The sequence below is a fragment of the Mercenaria mercenaria genome, chromosome 7, assembly GCF_021730395.1.
Source record: "Mercenaria mercenaria strain notata chromosome 7, MADL_Memer_1, whole genome shotgun sequence".
Classification (NCBI taxonomy): domain Eukaryota; kingdom Metazoa; phylum Mollusca; class Bivalvia; order Venerida; family Veneridae; genus Mercenaria; species Mercenaria mercenaria.
The window spans coordinates 50,403,401-50,425,277 of record NC_069367.1 but is presented as its reverse complement, the minus strand read 5'-3'; the positions used below and the strand labels follow the sequence as shown (position 1 = coordinate 50,425,277).

General features: G+C 39.1%; 1 protein-coding gene across 1 annotated transcript in view; it reads left to right on the top strand.

The window, feature by feature from the left end:
- LOC123554210 (H/ACA ribonucleoprotein complex subunit DKC1-like) overlaps window positions 1-4,982 on the top strand; it is a 29,015-nt gene extending 24,033 nt beyond the window's left edge. Inside the window, exons 11-14 of the mRNA XM_045344192.2 lie at window positions 1,040-1,128; window positions 1,516-1,600; window positions 1,922-2,077; window positions 3,322-4,982. Coding sequence (XP_045200127.1) covers window positions 1,040-1,128; window positions 1,516-1,600; window positions 1,922-2,077; window positions 3,322-3,396 — 405 coding nt within the window. The 3' untranslated portion in view covers window positions 3,397-4,982. The remainder of the gene's footprint in view (window positions 1-1,039; window positions 1,129-1,515; window positions 1,601-1,921; window positions 2,078-3,321) is intronic.
- The last annotated feature ends 16,895 nt before the right edge of the window (window positions 4,983-21,877 follow it).

Sequence of the window (21,877 nt, the reverse complement as noted above, 5' to 3'; positions counted from 1 at the left end):
GAAACTTGAATGTAATTGATAACTAGAATTCAACCCATGATTCTTTGTCTCTTTGACAAACTAAGTCTACACAATAGGATTAAGCAGTGTGCAGCAAGATTTTCTGTATTATAAGTGTCACAGTTGTATGATCTGTCTCGATTTTCTCGCTTTTAAAGTAACATTATTTTTATGCCCCCGAAGGGAGGCATATAGTTTTTGAACCGTCTGTCTGTCTGTCAGTCTGTCGATCTGTCCGCAATTTTCGTGTCCGGTCCATATCTTTGTCATCGATGGATGGATTTTCAAATAACTTGGCATGAATGTGTACCACAGTAAGACGACGTGCAGTGCGCAAGACCCAGGTCCGTAGCTCAAAGGTCAAGGTCACACTTAGACGTTAAAGGATAGTGCATTGATTGGCGTGTCCGGTCCATATCTTTGTCATCGATGGATGGATTTTCAAATAACTTGGCATAAATGTGTACCACAGTAAGACGACGTGTCATGCGCAAGACCCAGGTTCGTAGCTCAAAGGTCAAGGTCATACTTAGATGTTAAAGGATAGTGCATTGATTGGCGTGTCCGGTCCATATCTTTGTCATTGATGGATGGATTTTCAAATAACTTGGCATGAATGTGTACCACAATAAGACGACGTGTCACACGCAAGACCCAGGTCCGTAGCTCAAAGGTCAAGGTCACACTTAGACGTTAAAGATCATTTTTCATGATAGTGCTTTGATGGGCATGTCCGGTCCATATCTTTGTCATTCATGCATGGATTTTAAAATAACTATGCATGAATGTGTGACACAGTAAGATGATGTGTCTCGCGCAAGACCCAGCTCCGTAGGTCAAAGGTCCTAAACTCTAACATCGGCCATAACTATTCATTCAAAGTGCCATCGGGGGCATGTGTCATCCTACGGAGACAGCTCTTGTTATTAAGCTAAAACACTTGAAATTTGAAAATTGTAAACCGAAGAATTTGCATATATTGAAATCTTACATCTTGAGACTTCAGTTTTAGAAAACGTGTTGACAAATGATTTTTCAGGCTATGATTAAGAAGCAGATGGTTAAAGAAGGTAAACTGGACAAATATGGAAAACCAAATGACAAAACACCCAAAGCTTGGATGGAAATGTAAGTTCTTTTTCTTGGATGCTACATAGTATTTCAATTGATTGGATAATTTATTAACATAGTTTACTTTAGCGGTGAAAGTGTAATTGATCATGTGCAGTTTGACCATGAATGTTAGACTTGGTTTTATGATATTTCAGAGTGTGAAGTTGCTTTTATAATGTATCAGGAAGTTTGAAATTAGAATGCAACTTTTCTTAAAAGTCATCTATTTTAATTAAAAGACACTCAGATGTTGTCATTAATTAAAGCTCTAGAGAATGTTTTATTTTCAGTCGGCATGACATATTTGAACTAAAGTTTCAGTGAACACTCCTAAAATCATGAAAAGTTAAAATTACACTTCACTGTGGTGATAAAAGAGCATGTTTTTGTGTTGTTTTTTAGATTGAAGAAATCTGGGGACTTGGGAGAGGGGGCAGATATCAAACCAGATATAAACAACATAGAACAGGCACAAACACCTCTTAAGGTAGTGTAGAAATTATGATCAAACTTGGCGGAATAATTTGTTTTTAGTCCTTCAGTGTAAAACTTTCTAATTAATTTATTTGGGCTGTCCACAGAAGTTCTCAACTGGAATGGCTTGAATAAATATTTTCAGTTAAAGTTGAAATTCTTGCTTGACCAGACTTAAGTTTGAAATTATTGAATACATATGTCTTGTTCTTCAAGAAATAACAAGTTTGGAATAAACTAAAGGGTTTTATACCAATGAAATTAGTTACATCAAATGAGAAGTAAAACGTTAAAACCAGTCTGTAAATGAAAATTTAATCTTGTTACTTTACAGAGGAAGCATGAATCAGGCAGTAGTTCAGATGAAGGAGCAAATGTTTCATCAATGTCTTCACCTAAAACACCAACAGCTGGAGGTGACAGTCACAAAAAGAAAAAAAAGAAAAAGATAAAGGAGGAGCCTGTTAGTGGAGATGAACAACCAGTTGAGGTGAGAATTTAACATGGAGGAAAGAGCTTCCTCTCTCAGTATTTTATAATAGCTTAACATCACTCTAGCTGCAAACTTGTGAAAACTTTTTTAATAAATTTTTCACAAACTTGCTCGAGAAAAATTATTCACCTGATAGGGTTAAAAGAGAAAGCATACTGATTTCAAATATGAAAGGGGTAGGTGTTCTCAGGAGATTGATAAATTTAGAATATTGCTCCATTGTCAGAAGCTGAAAATATGTCACATGACTGCAGTGTGTGTGTATAACCACCCTTACCCTGCTAAATTTCTATAATGAACTCGTTCATTTTTATGCCCACACTTTTTTCCGTCCGTCCGAGAATGTTGTGTCGCACCTAGCTCCAAAAGTATTTGACGTAGAGTCAAGACTTTACAGGAATGTTGGTCAGCATGTGTAGTTGTGCACCTGGGGTTTCGTGTCGGGATTCATTCAGTCGTGTAGGAGTTATGGCTCCTGACTTAGTAAAAACTTGGTCATTTTAATGTTGTGTCGCGCGTAGCTCCAAAAGTTTTTGACCTAGAGTCACCAAAGTTTACAGGAATGTTGGTCAGCCTGTGCAGTTGTGCACCAGGGGTTTCGCGTTTGGATTCATTCAGTCGTGTAGGAATTATTGCCCCTGACAGTTAAAAATTGGTCATTTTAATGTTGTGTCACCCTAGAGTCACCAAAGTTTACAGGAATGTTGGTCAGCATGTGCATTTGTGCACCTGGGGTTTCACGTTTGGATTCATTCAGTATTGTAGGAGTTTGACCCCTGACCTAGGAAAAAATTTGTGTCCTTCGTCATATAGTGGGGGCATCTCTGTCCCATGGACACATTTCTAGTTCAATATGGACAGTACCATTAACTGTTAAAAGGGGTGCATACCTTAAGGATACTGACTGAATTGGGAACAGTGCAGATCATGATCGGACTGCACATATGTGCAGGCCAAACTTGATCGGCACTGGTTGTAAAAGCAGAATCAGTCATGTTCAGCATGATAAGGTTTAAAACTCAACAGAACAACCATTTTGCCTCAGTACCTCTTCCTTATGGGTCAGCAGTCAGATAATACAGTAGAAAAAATAATATACCTGGATTCATTCACCAGCAGTAAAACTTTAATGCTGCCATTTTATCTAAACTAGGTTGATGTGACTTTAGGGGCAAATACACAGTCATGTTTGTCCAACAGTTTGTTCATACCTGTTACTCAAAATTCTGACTTTGTTATAGGAGACTGAGCCAACTTCAGAGAAAAAGAAGAAAAAGAAAAAGAAACACAAGAAAGAAGCTGCAGACTCTGATTGAGTTTCACCAGTTATATGCTGATTGGTGAACATATATAAAGACAATTAAGAAGGAAAAGCAGCCAGTGTTCCCAAAACAAACTACGGATAATTGCTGGTCTTTTCGGATCAGTACTTGAAAATGAGGTTTCACTTGTGTAGGAAATTTTGTATTTCCCTGTGGAATTTCACCTGCATAATTGTAGCTGTATGTTTGCAGCAAAGTGAGCTGACATTACTGATTAGACATATTTCAGTAAATTTTATAAACACATGCAGAGAAAATGAAACAGTATTGTCCAAAATCTAATATTTTTATGCTTGTACATCCAGGGTGACAGGGTCTTTGTTCCAGGTTTTGGACAGAAATTTGGTCCCTAAGACTTTAAAACTTTTAAGTGTTTATACATTATTTTTCTTGCTCTCAGAAAAAAAAATTGATTTTGATAAAGAATATTACCTGGTAAATAAGCAATAATTCATTTACCTGTGTTTTATTTCAGCTTAAATTTTATACCGTGATAGCAAAATTTTTATTGACAGAATTCCCTAGTTCTTTTAAAATACTTAAAAAATAAGATCTGCCCTCAGAAGGCCCTGTCCCCATAGAGTAAAGGATTGTAATATCCAGGTTACCTGTCGTGAGGAAGTATGAAGTTTTCCACCTGCAATACTGGTTCTTAAAGTTAATTGTAATATCTGAACTTGCTTGTTTTAAACAGCTAGTTAAATGTAGCTTCCTAAATAAACGTGTGCAGAAAATTGTGATTTAGTTGAGACAAAATGATAGTAAAAGAATGTTAAAAGCTCAGTCCTGAGAGATAATTTTTATCACTAGCAAGGAGCATACTGGAACCTTGGCATATGATTATAGGTGTCCCACCCCAGTAACACTGCTGGGCGAGGACCCCACTACTGCTGTACTTCACAACTTAATTCTTAAATAATGAAATCCCTGCTGTCTGGAAAAAAAGAACAGTTCTGGGGTGTTAAAGATGTTATGGTCATCATGTTTTTCTGACTTCTAAAAATAGTGTTTGTACAGTTCCATTTTTGAAAGGACCAAACCTTGGGTCCCAATTATCAAAATAGTTTTGTTCTTACATCCTGATCGGTCAAAACTAGTTGGTCAATAATTGTTTAGTAACGTAAAATGGTACAGTAGTGCATCACCAAGGTGTGTTTGGGGAATTCAGCAAACCCATGTATAATGAGTCTGCCAGTGAAATCAAACAATACAAATTACTGGTTTCTGTATGGTTTTTCGCAGGGGGTAAGACTTGTTGCAGGGTGGAACCAGTGTAACTCAGCAAATCGACACACACAGTGACACTTCATGTGCAACAACTGTAAAAGTTTAACAATTCTTGCGCCACTTGAAGAAGGCCCTCGGGTCTTACCCCAACCCCAACGTAATGTTTATACATACAGTATTGAAAATATGATTACAACACGTATACAATACCAGTAGATGGACTAAATATATTACTGATCATTCGTCTAGAAGAGAAATGTGTTCATTATATCTCCATGTTTTTGTTTTTATTCATATGCATTTGTTAAAAAATATGGCTATTTTCAGTTGTATAAATTGTGAAAGACCTGAAATGAAGCTTGTTTTTAATCAGAAAGCTACCAAACATACTACCACCCACAAAACAAACAGTTTTAGTATTGTCGGTCCTTCCACACCTTTACCAGAGTACGTCACATTGGACCAGTGCTTGATGTGTTTAAATAGTTGATTCCCAACAAAAACTGGGAAAGACCATTGTTTTGATCAAACCTTTCCTAGTTGATCAATTTTTATGCCCCCCTTCGAAGAAGGTGGGGTATATCGTTTTGCAGGTGTCGGTTGGTAGGTAGACCAATCGGTTTCTGGATGATCTCAAGAACGTTTGGGCCTAGGATCATGAAAGTTGATAGGGAGGTTGGTCATGACCAGCAGATGACCCCCATTGATTTTTAGGTCAGTTGGTCAAAGGTCAAGGTCACAGTTGTCTGGAACAGGATGATATCTCAAGAACGTTTGGGCCTAGGATCATAGAAGTTGAAAGGGAGGTTGGACATGACCCCTATTGATTTTTAGGTCAAAGGTCGAGGTCACAGTGACCTGGAACAATTAAACAGTTTCCGTACTATAACTTGAGAACGCTTGGGCCTAGGATCATGAAGGTTGATAGGGGGGTTGATCTTGACCAGCAGATGACCCCTATTGATTTTGAGGTCAGTAGGTCAAAGGTCACAGTGACTTGGAACATTTCAACAGTTTCTGGACGATTACTCAAGAACGCTTAGGCCTAGGATCATGAAAATCAGGGCTTGAGCTAGGGAGCGACTTGAGCGAAATAGTCGCTTTGTAGCTCCCCACTTCGCTCTAATTTAACATCAAAGTGAAATTCAAGTCGCCTGATTTTTTTATCCACACACTTCCAATTATCGGCTATCAGCCTATTGACACTTGACAGGAATACACGAAAGCATAATTTAAGCTCCGCCTACTTCAGATTACGGAGAAGTGCAAATGTGACACTTGTTGTGTAAACTGACTGTTGATAAACAAAGCAGAAGGGATTTATATTACATAAGCTTACACATTCTTTTTTGACCTTTAGAAAGTATCTTACCATGACTGGCTCGAGTAATTTCATTAAATCCACTTAATTTCACTGGTATTTTTCAAAACCCAAACTTTAGAAACATAATATTATCACTGACACTTTCTGTGAACAAAATAACCTAACTGAAATTTACGCAAATTTTTGACACCTGCCATCAGAAACTGGCTTAAACCTGTTTGACAACTGTTTCTTTTAATGTGTGCCGACACCAGCATATCAAAGAGACACCAGCAGATCAAAGGAGACCTGTATTCTGTGTGATGTCATAGTGATGTCACTGCTATTGACATGTATTTAATTCATACACTTGTTATTTAAAGTGACTGACTCTGAGTGCAGCAACTGGGAGCTTGATTTATTTTTTGCTGATATGGAATTTACTTTTTTTAATTGTATTCATATTCAAAGGGTTTTCTTGGTTTGGGCAATCATTGCAAGAGTGAAAAAAAACTTGAATTTGCAGTTTAAGCACATTACATTCACAAGGTTTAAAATGATAAGAAAACAGAATCACTGACATTTTCAGTGAATTTGTTATTTACTTTAAATTAATAAACAAAGACAGGAAATAATAAAAATAGTAACTTATATTAAGCATAATTAGTTCCTTTTTCAACTTGCATGTCATGGTGCTAAAATCTCGTCACTTCTCCCTAAAATCTCGTCACTTCTCCCTAAAACCTCTCCACTTCTCCCTAATCTTAGCTGAGGGAGAAGTGACTTCTGCCTAAAATCTTAGCCTAGCTTCAGCCCTGAAAGTTGATGGGGAGGTTGGACATGACCAGCAGATGACCCCTATTAATTTTGAGGTCAAAGGTCAAGGTCACATTGACCCAGAACAGTAGAACTTTTTTTTGCCAAATAACTAGAGAATGCTTTGGTCTAAGATCACATTAAATTTGATACGGAGGTCACTTACGACTGGTTAATGACCCATATTATTGACTTGAGGTCAGTATGTCAAACATCAAGTGCACAGTGACCAAATAATGTCTGTTCCTTGTGCAATTACTGAATGCATCAAGGGGGTCATTTCGTGTTCTACGAGCTCTTGTCATATTAAAATTGTGGGAGGAGGCATGTGTGTGTGCACAAAACTATGTCTTGGCAGAAAACCAAGTGGGTTGTTGGTTTTTAAGCTCTCTCATGAAGGTATTGATATAGTACAACGATATATTAGTATAGCATGACCAGCATGATATTAAGTTAGGCTGTTGACCTGTGTCACTTTTTGCCTCAAGACCGTTAAATATTCTATGAGATATTGTGATTGCTCACCGTCTGGCGTCTGTACGTTTGTCCAGCCACACTTTCCTTTAAACAACATCTCCTAAGCCACCAGGCCAATTTTGATGAAACGATCACAGGGATGTCCCTTGGATGGTCTTTAAGAATTGTTCAAAGAACTGAATTCCATACAGAATTCTGGTTGCCATGACAACCGAAAGGAAAAACTTTTTAAGCTTTGATATTTGGTATGTAGCATCATCTAGAGGTCCGCAGGCCTGCTTAGCTCAATAGGGAGAGCGCAGGTCTACAGATCGCGGGGTCGTGAGTTCGATCCCCGGGCGGGGCGTATGTTCTCTGTGGTGATTTGATAGAAGACATTGTGTTTGAAATCATTCGTCCTCCACCTCTGATTCATGTGGGGAAATTGGCAGTTGCGGAGAACAGGTTTGTACTGGTACAGAATCCAGGAACACTGGTTAGGTTAACTGCCCGCCGTTACGTAACTGAAATACTGTTGAAAAACGGCGTTAAACCCAAAGCAAACAAAAGCAAAATCTACCAAGATTGTTCAAATTATCCCCCTAGGGTCAAATGTGGCCCTGCCTTGGGGGGTCACATGGTTTATATAGACTTATATAAGGAAAACTTTGAAAATCTTCTTGTCCAAAACCACAGGGCCTAGAGCTTTGATATTTGGTATGTAGCATCATCTAACGGTCCTCTACCAAGGTTGTTCAAGTTATCCCCCTACGGTCAAATATGACCCCGCCCTTTGGGTCACATGGTTTATATAGACTTGTATAAGGAAAACTAAAATCTTGTACAAAACCACATGGCCTAGAGCTTTGATATTTGGTATGTAGCATTGTGTAGTAGTCCTTTACCAAGATTGCAAAAAATTAACCCCTGTGGTTAAAACTGGCCCAAACCGGGGGTGGGGGGCAGTGCACATGGTTTAAATAGTCTTGTATAGGGAAAAACCTTTAAAAAAATACTTGTCTCAAACCGCTCAGAGCTTAGATATTTAGTATGTGGCATGCTCTAGTGGTTCTCTACCACGATTGCTCAAATCATCACCCTGGGGTCAGTATATGCCACCCCCGAGGGTTCCCTTGTTTTACATTTTGTATAGGAAAAATTAATTATCAACATGTGAAGTTGTGTACCCACACTTGGTCACCCCCCCCCACCGTCCTGCTGACCTACTTTTTCAGCTCACCTGAGCACGAAGTGCTCAAAGGTGAGCTTTTGTGATCGCCCTTTGTCCGTCCGTCGTCAACAATTTGACTGTTATCACTCTAGAGGTCACATTTTTGGCCCAATCTTAATGAAACTCGGTCAGAATGTTACCCTCAATAAAATCTTGGATGAGTTCGATATTGGGTCATCTGGGGTCAAAAACTAGGTCACTAGGTCAAATCAAAGGAAAAGCTTGTTAACACTCTAGAGGTCACAATTTTGGCCCAATCTTAATGAAACTTGGTCAGAATGTTACCCTCAATAAAATTTTGGACGAGTTTGAAATTGGGTCATCTGGGGTCAAAAACTACATCACCAGGTCAAATCAAAGGAAAAGCTTGTTAACACTATAGAGGTCACATATATGGTCCAATCTTAATGAAACTTGGTCAGAATGTTACCCTCAATAAAATCTTGAACGAGTTTGATATTGGGTCATTAGGGGTCAAAAACTAGGTCACCAGGTCAAATCAAAGGAAAAGCTTGTTAACACTGTAGAGGCCACATTTATTACTGTATCTTCATGAAACTTTATCAGAATATTGATCTTGATGATCTCAAGGTCCAGTTTGAATCTGGGTCATGTAGGGTAAAAAACTAGGTCACCGGGTCAAATCAAAAGAAAAGCTAGTTTAAACTGTAGAGGCCACATTTATGACCATATCTTAATGAAACTTGGTCAAAATGTTAATCTTGATGATCTATAGGTCAAGTTCAAATCTGGGTCAGGTGGGGTCAAAAACTAGGTCACTAGGTTAAATCAAAGGAAAAGCTTATTAACACTCAAGAGGCTACATTTATGTCTGTATCATCATGAAACTTAGTCAGAATGTTAAACTTCATGCTCTTTAGGTCAAGTTTGAATCTGGGTTATGTTGGGTCAAAAACTAGGTCACCGGGTCAAATCAAAGGAAAAGCTAGTTAACACTTTAGAGGCCACATTTTTGACCATATCTTAATGAAACTTGGTCAGAATGTTAATCTTGATGATCTGTAGGTTAAGTTCAAATCTGGGTCAGACGGGGTCAAAAACTAGGTCACTAGGTCAGATCAAGGGAAAAGCTTGTTAACACTCTAGAGGCCACATTTATGACTGTATCTTCATGAAACTTAGTCAGAATGTTAAACTTGATGATCTTTAGGTCAAGTTCGAATCTGGGTCATGTATGGTCAAAAACTAGGTCACCGGGTCAAATCTAAGGAAAAGCTAGTTAAGACTTTAGAGGCCACATTTATGCCATATCTTAATGAAACTTGGTCAGAATGTTAATCTTGATGATCTTTAGGTCAATAGGTCAGGTGAGCGATGCAGGGCCTTCATGAAGGTACAGCATAGAAATTTGGACCAGGTGTATAACTTTTGATGCAGATTTCAATACTCGATTTTAATATTCTTAACCCTGACCTGCTTTCTTGTTTTTGAAGCTATAAGAAAAAGAGATTTGGACCACCTGTATAATTTTTTAACAGATTTTAGTAGTTATCTTGAATAAACTTTACCATGACCTCACCTAGTTTTTATGCCCCCGAAGGGAGGCATATAGTTTTTGAACCTTCGGTCTGTCGGTCTGTCAGTCTGTCGGTCTGTCCGCATTTTTCGTGTCCGGTCCATATCTTTGTCATCGATGGATGGATTTTCAAATAACTTGGCATGAATGTGTACCACAGTAAGACGACGTGTCGCGCGCAAGACCCAGGTCCGTAGCTCAAAGGTCAAGGTCACACTTAGACATTAAAGGTTATTGCATTGATAGGCGTGTCCGGTCCATATCTTTGTCATCGATGGATGGATTTTCAAATAACTTGGCATGAATGTGTACCACAGTAAGACGACGTGTTGTGCGCAAGACCCAGGTCTGTACCTCAAAGGTCAAGGTCACACTTAGACATTAAGGGATAGTGCATTGATGGGCGTGTCCGGTCCATATCTTTGTCATTGATGGATGGATTTTCAAATAACTTGGCATGAATGTGTACCACAGTTAGACGACGTGTCGTGCTCAAGACCCAGGTCCGTACCTCAAAGGTCAAGGTCACACTTGGACATTAAGGGATAGTGCATTGATGGGCGTGTCCGGTCCATATCTTTGTCATCGATGGATGGATTTTCAAATAACTTGGCATGAATGTATACCACAGTAAGACGACGTGTCGCGCGCAAGACCCAGGTCCATATCTCAAAGGTCAAGGTCACACTTAGACATTAAGGGATAGTGCATTGATGGGCGTGTCCGGTCCATATCTTTGTCATCGATGGATGGATTTTCAAATAACTTGGCATGAATGTGTACCACAGTAAGACGACGTGTCATGCGCAAGACCCAGGTCCGTAGCTCAAAGGTCAAGGTCACACTTAGATGTTAAAGGTCTTTTTTCATGATAGTGCATTGATGGGCGTGTCCGGTCCATATCTTTGTCATTCATGCATGGATTTTAAAATAACTATGCATAAATGTGTGACACAGTAAGACGACGTGTCGCGTGCAAGACCCAGCTCCGTAGGTCAAAGGTCTTAAACTCGAACATCGGCCATAACTATTCAGTTAAAGTGCCATCGGGGGCATGTGTCATCCTATGGAGACAGCTCTTGTTTTTTAGCTCACCTGTCACAAAGTGACAAGGTGAGCTTTTGTGATCGCGCGGTGTCCGTCGTCCGTCCGTGCGTCTGTAAACTTTTGTTTGTGACCACTCTAGAGGTCACATTTTCCATGGGATCTTTATGAAAGTTGGTCAGAATGTTCATCTTGATGATATCTAGGTCAAGTTCGAAACTGGGTCACGTGCCATCAAAAACTAGGTCAGTAGGTCTAAAAATTGAAAAACATTGTGACCTCTCTAGAGGCCATATATTTCACAAGATCTTCATGAAAGTTGGTCAGAATGTTCACCTTGATGATATCCAGGTCAAGTTCGAAACTGGGTCACGTGGGGTCAAAAACTAGGTCAGTAGGTCTAAAAATAGAAAAACCTTGTGACCTCTCTAGAGGCCATATTTTTCATGAGATCTTCATGAATATTGGTCAGAATGTTTATCTTGATGATATGTAGGTCAAGTTCGAAACTGGGTCACGTGCCATCAAAAACTAGGTCATTAGGTCTAAAAATAGTAAAACCTTGTGACCTCTCTAGAGGCCATATTTCTCAATGCATCTTCATGAAAATTGGTCAGAATGTTCATCTTGATGATATCTAGGTCAAGTTCGAAACTGGGTCACGTGGAATTAAAAACTAGGTCAGTAGATCTAAAAACAGAAAAACCTTGTGACCTCTCTAGAGGCCATATTTTTCATGAGATCTTCATGAATATTGGTCAGAATGTTCACCTTGATGATATCTAGATCAAGTTCGAAACTGGGTCATGTAGGGTCAAAAACTAGGTCAGTAGATCTAAAAATAGAAAAACCTTGTGACCTCTCTAGTGGCCATATTTCTCAATGGATCTTCATGAAAATTGGTCAGAATCTTCACCTTGATGATATCTAGGTCAAGTTCGAAACTGGGTCATGTGCGGTCAAAAACTAGGTCAGTAGGTTTAAAAATAGGAAAACCTTGTGACCTCTCTAGAGGCGATATTTTTCAATGGATCTTCATGAAAATTGGTCAGTATGTTTACCTTGAAGATATCTAGGTCAAGTTCGAAACTGGGTCACGTGGGGTTAAAAACTAGGTTAGTAGATCTAAAAATAAAAAAACCTTGTGACCTCTCTATAGGCTATATTTTTCATGAGATCTTCATGAATATTGGTCAGAATGTTCATCTTGATGATATCTAAGTCAGATTCGAAACTGGGTCACGTGGGGTCAAAAACTAGGTCAGTAGGTCTAAAAATAGAAAAAACCTTGTGACCTCTCTAGAGGCCATATTTCTCAATGGATCTTCATGAAAATTGGTGAGAATGTTCAGCTTGATGATGTCTAGGTCAGGTTCGTAACTGGGTCATGTGCGGTCAAAAACTAGGTCAGTAGGTCGAAAAATAGAAAAACCTTGTGACCTCTCTAGAGGCCATATATTTCACAAGATCTTCATGAAAATTGGTCAGAATGTTCACCTTGATGATATCTAGGTCAAGTTCGAAACTGGGTCACGTGGGGTCAAAAACTAGGTCAGTAGGTCGAAAAATAGAAAAACCTTGTGACCTCTCTAGAGGCCATATTTTTCACGAGACCTTCATGAAAATTGGTGAGAATGTTCACCTTGATGATATCTAGGTCAAGTTTAAAAGTGGGTCATGTGCCTTCAAAAACTAGGTCATTAGGTCAAATAATAGAAAAACCTTGTGACTTCTCTAGAGGCCATAATTTTCAATGGATCTTCATGAAAATTGGTCAGAATTTTTTATCTTGATGATATCTAGGTCACATGTGCTCAAAAACTAGGTCACTATGTCAAATAATAGAAATAACGATGTCATTCTCAGTTGAACACTGGGTCATGTGGAGATAGGTGAGCGATTCGGGACCATCATGGTCCTCTTGTTTTGTTTTTGAAGCTTTAGCAAAGAAATATGTTCAAGCGAGCAACTAAACTCAGGTGAGCGATATAGGGCCATCATGGCCCTCTTGTAAATGAACTTGTCTGGTCTGTAAGACCATACCAGCCATACTATACTATTATTAGCTCACCTGTCACAAAGTGACAAGGTGAGCTTTTGTGATCGCGCGGTGTCCGTGCGTCCGTAAACTTTTGCTTGTGACCACTCTAGAGGTCACATTTTTCATGGGATCTTTATGAAAATTGGTCAGAATGTTCATCTTGATGATATCTAGGTCAATTTCGAAACTGGGTCACGTGCCATCAAAAACTAGGGCAGTAGGTCTAAAAATAGAAAAACCTTGTGACCTCTCTAGAGGCCATATATTTCAAAAGATCTTCATGAAAATTGGTCAGAACATTCACCTTGATGGTATCTAGGTCAGGTTTGAAACTGGGTAACGTGCCTTCAAAAACTAGGTCAGTAGGTCAAATAATAGAAAAACTTTGTGACCTCTCTAGAGGCCATATTTTTCATGAGATCTTCATGAATATTGGTCAGAATGTTTATCTTGATGATATGTAGGTCAAGTTCGAAACTGGGTCACGTGCCATCAAAAACTAGGTCATTAGGTCTAAAAATAGAAAAACCTTGTGACCTCTCTAGAGGCCATATTTCTCAATGCATCTTCATGAAAATTGGTCAGAATGTTCATCTTGATGATATCTAGGTCAGGTTCGAAACTGGGTCACGTGGGATTAAAAACTAGGTCAGTAGATCTAAAAACAGAAAAACCTTGTGACCTCTCTAGAGGCCATATTTTTCATGAGATCTTCATGAATATTGGTCAGAATGTTCACCTTGATGATATCTAGGTCAAGTTCGAAACTGGGTCATGTGGGGTCAAAAACTAGGTCAGTAGATCTAAAAATAGAAATCCTTGTGACCTCTCTAGTGGCCATATTTCTCAATGGATCTTCATGAAAATTGATCAGAATCTTCACCTTGATGATATCTAGGTCAAGTTCGAAACTGGGTCATGTGCGGTCAAAAAACTAGGTCAGTAGGTTTAAAAATAGGAAAACCTTGTGACCTCTCTAGAGGCGATATTTTTCAATGGATCTTCATGAAAATTGGTCAGAATGTTTACCTTGAAGATATCTAGGTCAAGTTCGAAACTGGGTCACGTGAGGTTAAAAACTAGGTTAGTAGATCTAAAAATAAAAAAACCTTGTGACCTCTCTATAGGCTATATTTTTCATGAGATCTTCATGAATATTGGTCAGAATGGTCATCTTGATGATATCTAAGTCAGATTCGAAACTGGGTCACGGGGGGTCAAAAACTAGGTCAGTAGGTATAAAAATAGAAAAAACCTTGTGACCTCTCTAGAGGCCATATTTCTCAATGGATCTTCATGAAAATTGGTGAGAATGTTCAGCTTGATGATGTCTAGGTCAGTTCGTAACTGGGTCATGTGCGGTCAAAAACTAGGTCAGTAGGTCGAAAAATAGAAAAACCTTGTGACCTCTGTAGAGGCCATATATTTCACAAGATCTTCATGAAAATTGGTCAGAATGTTCACCTTGATGATATCTAGGTCAAGTTCGAAACTGGGTCACGTGGGGTCAAAAACTAGGTCAGTAGGTCGAAAAATAGAAAAACCTTGTGACCTCTCTAGAGGCCATATTTTTCACGAGATCTTCATGAAAATTGGTGATAATGTTCACCTTGATGATATCTAGGTCAAGTTTAAAAGTGGGTCACGTGCCTTCAAAAACTAGGTCATTAGGTCAAATAATAGAAAAACCTTGTGACCTCTCTAGAGGCCATAATTTTCAATGGATCTTCATGAAAATTGGTCAGAATTTTTTATCTTGATGATATCTAGGTCACATGTGCTCAAAAACTAGGTCACTATGTCAAATAATAGAAATAACGATGTCATTCTCAGTTGAACACTGGGTCATGTGGAGATAGGTGAGCGATTCGGGACCATCATGGTCCTCTTGTTTTGTTTTTGAAGCTTTAGCAAAGAAATATGTTCAAGCGAGCAACTAAACTCAGGTGAGCGATATAGGGCCATCATGGCCCTCTTGTAAATGAACTTGTCTGGTCTGTAAGACCATACCAGCCATACTATACTATTATTAGCTCACCTGTCACAAAGTGACAAGGTGAGCTTTTGTGATCGCGCGGTGTCCGTGCGTCCGTAAACTTTTGCTTGTGACCACTCTAGAGGTCACATTTTTCATGGGATCTTTATGAAAATTGGTCAGAATGTTCATCTTGATGATATCTAGGTCAAGTTCGAAACTGGGTCACGTGCCATCAAAAACTAGGTCAGTAGGTCTAAAAATAGAAAAACCTTGTGACCTCTCTAGAGGCCATATATTTCAAAAGATCTTCATGAAAATTGGTCAGAACATTCACCTTGATGGTATCTAGGTCAGGTTCGAAACTGGGTAACGTGCCTTCAAAAACTAGGTCAGTAGGTCAAATAATAGAAAAACTTTGTGACCTCTCTAAAGGCCATATTTTTCATGGGATCTGTTTGAAAACTGGTTTGAATGTTCATCTTGATGATATCTAGGTCAAGTTCGAAACTGGGTCGCGTGCGGTCAAAAACTAGGTCAGTAGGTCTTAAAATAGAAAAACCTTGTGACCTCTCTAGAGCCCATATATTTCACGAGATCTTCATGAAAATTTGTCAGAATGTTCATCTTGATGGTATCTAGGTCAAGTTCGAAAGTGGGTCACATGCTATCAAAAACTAGGTCAGTAGATCAAATAATAGAAAAACCTTGTGACCTCTCTAGAGGCCATATTTTTCATGGGATCTGTATGAAAGTTGGTCTGAATGTTCATCTTGATGATATCTAGGTCAGGTTCGAAAGTGGGTCACGTGCCGTCAAAAACTAGGTCAGTAGGTCAAATAATAGAAAAACCTTGTGACCTCTCTAAAGGCCATATTTTATGGGATCTGTATGAAAATTGGTCTGAATGTTCATCTTGATGATATCTAGGTCAAGTTCGAAACAGTGTCATGTGCGGTCAAAAACTAGGTCAGTAGGTCTAAAAATAGAAAAACCTTGTGACCTCTCTAGAGGCCTTACTTGTGAATGGATCTCCATAAAAATTGGTCAGAATGTTCACCTTGATGATATCTAGGTAAAATTTGAAACTTGGTCACGTGCCATAAAAAACTAGGTGAGTAGGTCAAATAATAAAAAAACCTTGTGACCTCTCTAGAGGCCACACTTTTCATGGGATCTGTATGAAAGTTGGTCTGAATGTTCATCTTGATGATATCTAGGTCAAGTTTGAAACTGGGTCAACTGCGGTCAAAAACTAGGTCAGTAGGTCTAAAATTATTAAAATCTTTTGACCTCTCTAGAGGCCATATTTTTCAATGATTCTTCATGAAAATTGATCTGAATGTTCACCTTGATGATATCTAGGTCAGTTTCGAAACTGGGTCAAGTGCTGTCAAAAACTAGGCCAGTAGGTATAAAAATAGAAATTGCTTGTGACCTCTCTAGAGGCCATATTTTTCATGAGATCTTCATGAAAATTAGTGAGAATGTTCACCTTGATGATATCTAGGTAAAGTTCAAAACAGGGTCACGTACCTTCGTAAACTAGGTCAATAGGTCAAATAATAGAAAAACCTTGTGACCTCTCTAGAGACCATATTTTTCAATGGATCTTCATGAAAATTGGTCAGAATTATTATCTTGACAATATCTAGGTCAAGTTCAAAACTGGGTCACATGAGCTCAAAAACTAGGTCACTATGTCAAATAATAGAAAAAACGACTTCATACTCAGAACTGGGTCATGTGGGAAGAGGTGAGCGATTCAGGACCATCATGGTCCTCTTGTTATGTCTCCCAACAACCCCCCACCCCCCGGGGGAGACATTGTTTTTGCCCTGTCCGTCCGTCCGTACGTCACGTTTCATTTCCGATCAAGAACCATTTTACCTAGAACCTTTAAACTTCATAGGGTGGCAGGGCTTATGGAGGAGACAACCCCTATTGTTTTTGGGTCACTCCGTCAAAGGTCAAGGTCACAGGGGCCTGAACATGGAAAACCATTTCCGATCAATAACTTGAGAATCACTTGACTCAGAATGTTTAAACTTCATAGGATGATTGGTCATGCAGAGTAGATGACCCCTATTGATTTTTTGGGGTCACTCCCTTGAAGGTCAAGGTCACAGGGGCCTGAACATTGAAAACCATTTCCGATCAGTAACTTGAGAACCACTTGACCCAGAATGTTGAAACTTCATAGTATGATTGGTCATGCAGAGTAGATGACCCCTATTGATTTTGGGGTCACTCCGTTAAAGGTCAAGGTCACAGGGGCCTGAACATGGAAAACCATTTCTGTTCAATAACTTGAGGACCACTTGACCCAGAATATTGAAACTTCATAGGATGATTGGTCATGCAGAATAGATGACCCCTATTGATTTTGGGGTCACTCCGTTAAGGGTCAAGGTCACAGGGGCCTGATCATGGAAAACCATTTCCGATCAATAACTTGAGAACCACTTGATTCAGAATGTTGAAACTTCATAGGATGATTGGATATGCATACTAGATGACCCCTATTGATTTTGGGATCACTATTAAAGGTCAAGGTCACAGGGGCCTGAACATGGAAAAACATTTCTGGTCAGTAACTTGAGAACTACTTGACCCAGAATTTTGAAACTTCATAGGAAGATTGGACATGCAGAGTAGATGACCCCTACTGATTTTGGAGTCACCCGATCAAAGGTCAAGGTCACAGGGGCTTGAACATGGAAAACAGTTTCCAATTCATAACTTGAGAACCATTTAGCCCAGAATGTTGAAACTTTGTGGAATGATTGGACATGCCAAATAGACGATTCCTATTGCATCCAGCCACCAGTGTTGCTTAGACTTCTGCTCCTGTTCCCTATTGACCTCCTGCCTATACATTGGGAGAGACATGCGCTTTTCTACAAAAGTATCTTCTAGTTGAGTTTGATAATAACCCTCTACAGAACGAGCTCGTAGAACACGAAATGCCCCCCTTGATGCATTCAGTAACTGCACAAGGAACAGAAATTATTTGGTCACTGTGGACTGGACATTTGATGTACTGACCTCATATCAATAATTATGTGTCATTTACCAGTCATAATTGACCTCCGTATCAAATATAATTTTAGACCAAAGCATTCTGTATGCGACCTTGACCTTTGACCTACTGATCTCAAAATCAATAGGGGTCATCTGCTGGTCCTGATCAACCTCCCTATAAGTTTTGTGATCCTAGGCCCAAGCGTCGCGTTATTGTCAGGAAACGGTTTAATTGTTCCGGTCACTGACCTTGACCTTGATCTCAAAATTAATAGGGGTCATCTGCTGGTTATGATCAACCTCCCTATTTAGTTTCTTGATCCTAGGCCCAAGCGTTCTCAAGTTATCGTCCAGAAACCGTTGAACTGTGACCTTGACCTTTGACCTACTGATCTGATTTGACCAATCTCCCCATCAACTTTCATAACCCTTGGCTCAAGCGTTCTAAAGTTATGTGGAAACCGATTGGTCTATAGATCGACTGACAGCAGCAGAAAAATATACCCCTCTGAAGTGGGGCATAAATATGTGGGGTCTGTATGATAAATGGTGGATGAGGGGGTAAGGTGAGCAAAGTCCCTATATATACGGTCTCATATTTACATGGTCACTAACAAACCCTATAATCAATTTATCAACTACTTGTTTTAGTCTGGAACAACATGAAAATCTACTAACCCTCTACAGAGGGTCACTCTGTGACCACCTTTTAACCAATTGAAAATGCTAGAATCTTATGGGAGGTAAAACAAATTGTACTAAAGAGCTCTTAAACTTATACAGAGTGAGGTAACAGGAACGTTTTAGCTTGACAGAACTTTTTTCAGGTTGAGCTAGCTAAAAATATTCAGCTCAGAGATGTTTATATGCTGTTACGGATCTCCGAGCTGAAACGAATCCCGTACTGAAACCTAACCAGAAATCGTGCCAGAAGTCTGTCACGCTATAATTTCATCAAATGAAATGCAATGGACTCACCGTTTACTTTGAAATACTTCTAATCCATTTTTCTTTTGATCCGACATAAAATAATCCATGCAACATAATTTGAACACAAGTTACACATACAAGTTTCAAATGGTACCCCTCTGCAATATTTTGTCCGCCATTGCAGTTGTCACCTGATCAGGGTACTCTTCGTTTTGAACCAATAGGCGGTTTAGAATCGTTATTAATGACCTTTTCTGAGAACTTAAACCTTCTAAGGTATGTTTTTTATGAACTTTATCGAAAATGGTTATGTTTATGATTAAATTAAATTCACAACTAGAGATGCTAGAGTCTCCCACAACTGCCCCTATGAAAAATGTCAAGTTTCTCTAGATGGTTTAGACGAGTGGATCCAACCAGTAATTCAAGGGCCATAATTCAAAAGTGCCTGGGCAGATCTGGCTAGTTATCGAACTTGGCCGAGGTCTTATGGTCAAACACATTTTGTTCAAGGTTGGTGAAGATCAGATGAGAAATGTTCAACTAGAGAGCGGACAAGAGTAAAAAGGCTGATTTTTCGGTAATTCAAGGGCCGTAACTTCAAAATGCTTGGACCCTTTTGGCTAGTTATCGAACTTGGCCGAGGTCTCATGGTCAAACACATTTTGTTCAAGTTTGGTGAAGATCGGATGAGAAATGTTTGACAAGAGTGCGGACAAGAGTAAAAAGGCCGATTTTTCAGTAATTAAAGGGCTGTAACTCCAAAACCAATTTGGCTCGTTATCGAACTTGGCCAAGGACTCATGGTCAAACACATTTAGTTTAAGTTTGGTGAAAATCGGATGAGAAATGTTTGACTTAAGAGTGCGGACAAGCTTTGTGACACACACACAGACTGGAGTAAATCAATGTCTCCCACACCACTGTGTGGTGGGAGACATAAATATGCAAAATTTTGATTCTCAAAAATAACCACGTGCTCTGAACTGACTGTGCGAGATGTTGCGGTTCGACACTGGTTAGTTAACCAAATGGGGTTTCGCCATAACTTAATGGACGCAACCATCAGAAAATAAAAACGGCCTTACCAGATAGCCAGAATTAAGGTTGAGCTATTGGTGTAGGTGGATGACCCTGTCAACAATTTTACTCGAAATCTGAAACTTCCGTAACATTCTGGCATGGAAACTTGATAGTTTGTTCAAATGGTTCAGCTTGGCCCTCAGCCAGGAAGTAGAACAAGAGCTGTCACAAGAGACAGCGCGCTCGACTATTTCGATGCTGGACAGTGAAACTGGGCACATCCGAGGAAGCTGGAGCTGTCACTGGAGTGTTTAATGACTCCACCAATGGTGGACGACGATATAGCACAATAGCTTGATTCTGTGTCAAAAATATTAAGAAGAGAGATACAGAGTGTGTATCAAAACACTAAATAAGTATAATTCTAAGCAAAAAGGGGGCATAATTCATAAAATACTGGTACAAGAGTTATGCACCTTGTGTCATATGATGTGGGTGATGATGTTGAACAACTTTAGTTTGAATCAAATCCATTTAGTGATAACCGAGATACAGCGAAAATGCATCAAAATTAACCTTTAATTATAAGTAAAAGGGGTCATAATTCATGAAAAGTTGGTGCCAGAGTTATGCACTTTGTATGGGTGATATGGTGGAACTATTTTAAGTTTGAATCAAATCCATTTAGTAATAACTGAGATAGAGTGAAAGTGCATCAAAACTTTAACCTGCAATTCTAAGTAAAAGTGGGGGATAATTCATTAAATATTGGTACCAGAGTTATGGACCTTGTGTCATGATGTGGACCACTACTTTCAGCTTGAATCAAATCCATTTAATAATAACCAAGATAGAGTGAGTGTATCAAAACTTAAACCTGAAATTCTAAGTAAAACCGGGGGATAATTCATGAAATATTGGTGTGAAAGTTATGGCCCTTGTGCCATATGAGGAATAACTGTTTTAAGTTTGAAACAAACCCATCAAGTAAGTACAGAGATAAAGGGAAAGTGCATCAAAACTTTAACCAAAGTGCGGACGCAGACGCCTGGTAGAGAAGGACAGCTCTGCATACTTCGTCTAGTTAAGCTAAAAACTATTACTATTTCTTCTCATAAAACTAGACCGATCTTCTCCAAACTTAGTCTGTAGCAGCATTACAAGATTCTCTCCAATGGTGCTGCTGGTCCCGTTTTAGGGGCCACTAGAGCTAAAATACCTTTTAACAACTATAATCTGCTTGGTGGATCTTCATCAAAATTGGTCTAAACATCGTAGCAAGTTTTACTCCCATTGCTCAAATAGGGGCTAGTTAAAAACAAATCTTTGAACTGTGGATAGATCATGCATATTGGTGTGAACATCCTTGTTTGGTCCTCGCCCAAATTTGTTCAAATGAAGACACTATAGAGCTATAAATCGAAATACTTTTTAAACTTCTCAGGAACTTCAATGATGGATCTTCATTAAACTTGTTTTCTCCCTAATTTGTTCAATAGAGGGCACTGGCCAAAAGAGATCCTGAACGACTTTTCTGCTTGGCTTCTTTCAGAGGAGAACCGGAGATAAAAATTGTAATTTTTTCCAAGTTTTTGCCAGGCCAAAAATGCTAAACCATTTGAGCTTCTTAAGCAGTTTAAAGATTTTTCTGTTTAGCTCTGGTGGTCCAATCAAGGAACCAAACACCCCTATCTGAACAATATCTAATTAGTCATTCACTTAATATGAAAACAAGATCTTATTTTTTTGAGAATATTGCATATGATCTTCACACCTTGCACTGAACCAAACAAATCCTCTAAATATCATAGTACTAGTAAAATGAATACATACGAAATTATAGTAGCACCAGAGTTAAGACACAACTG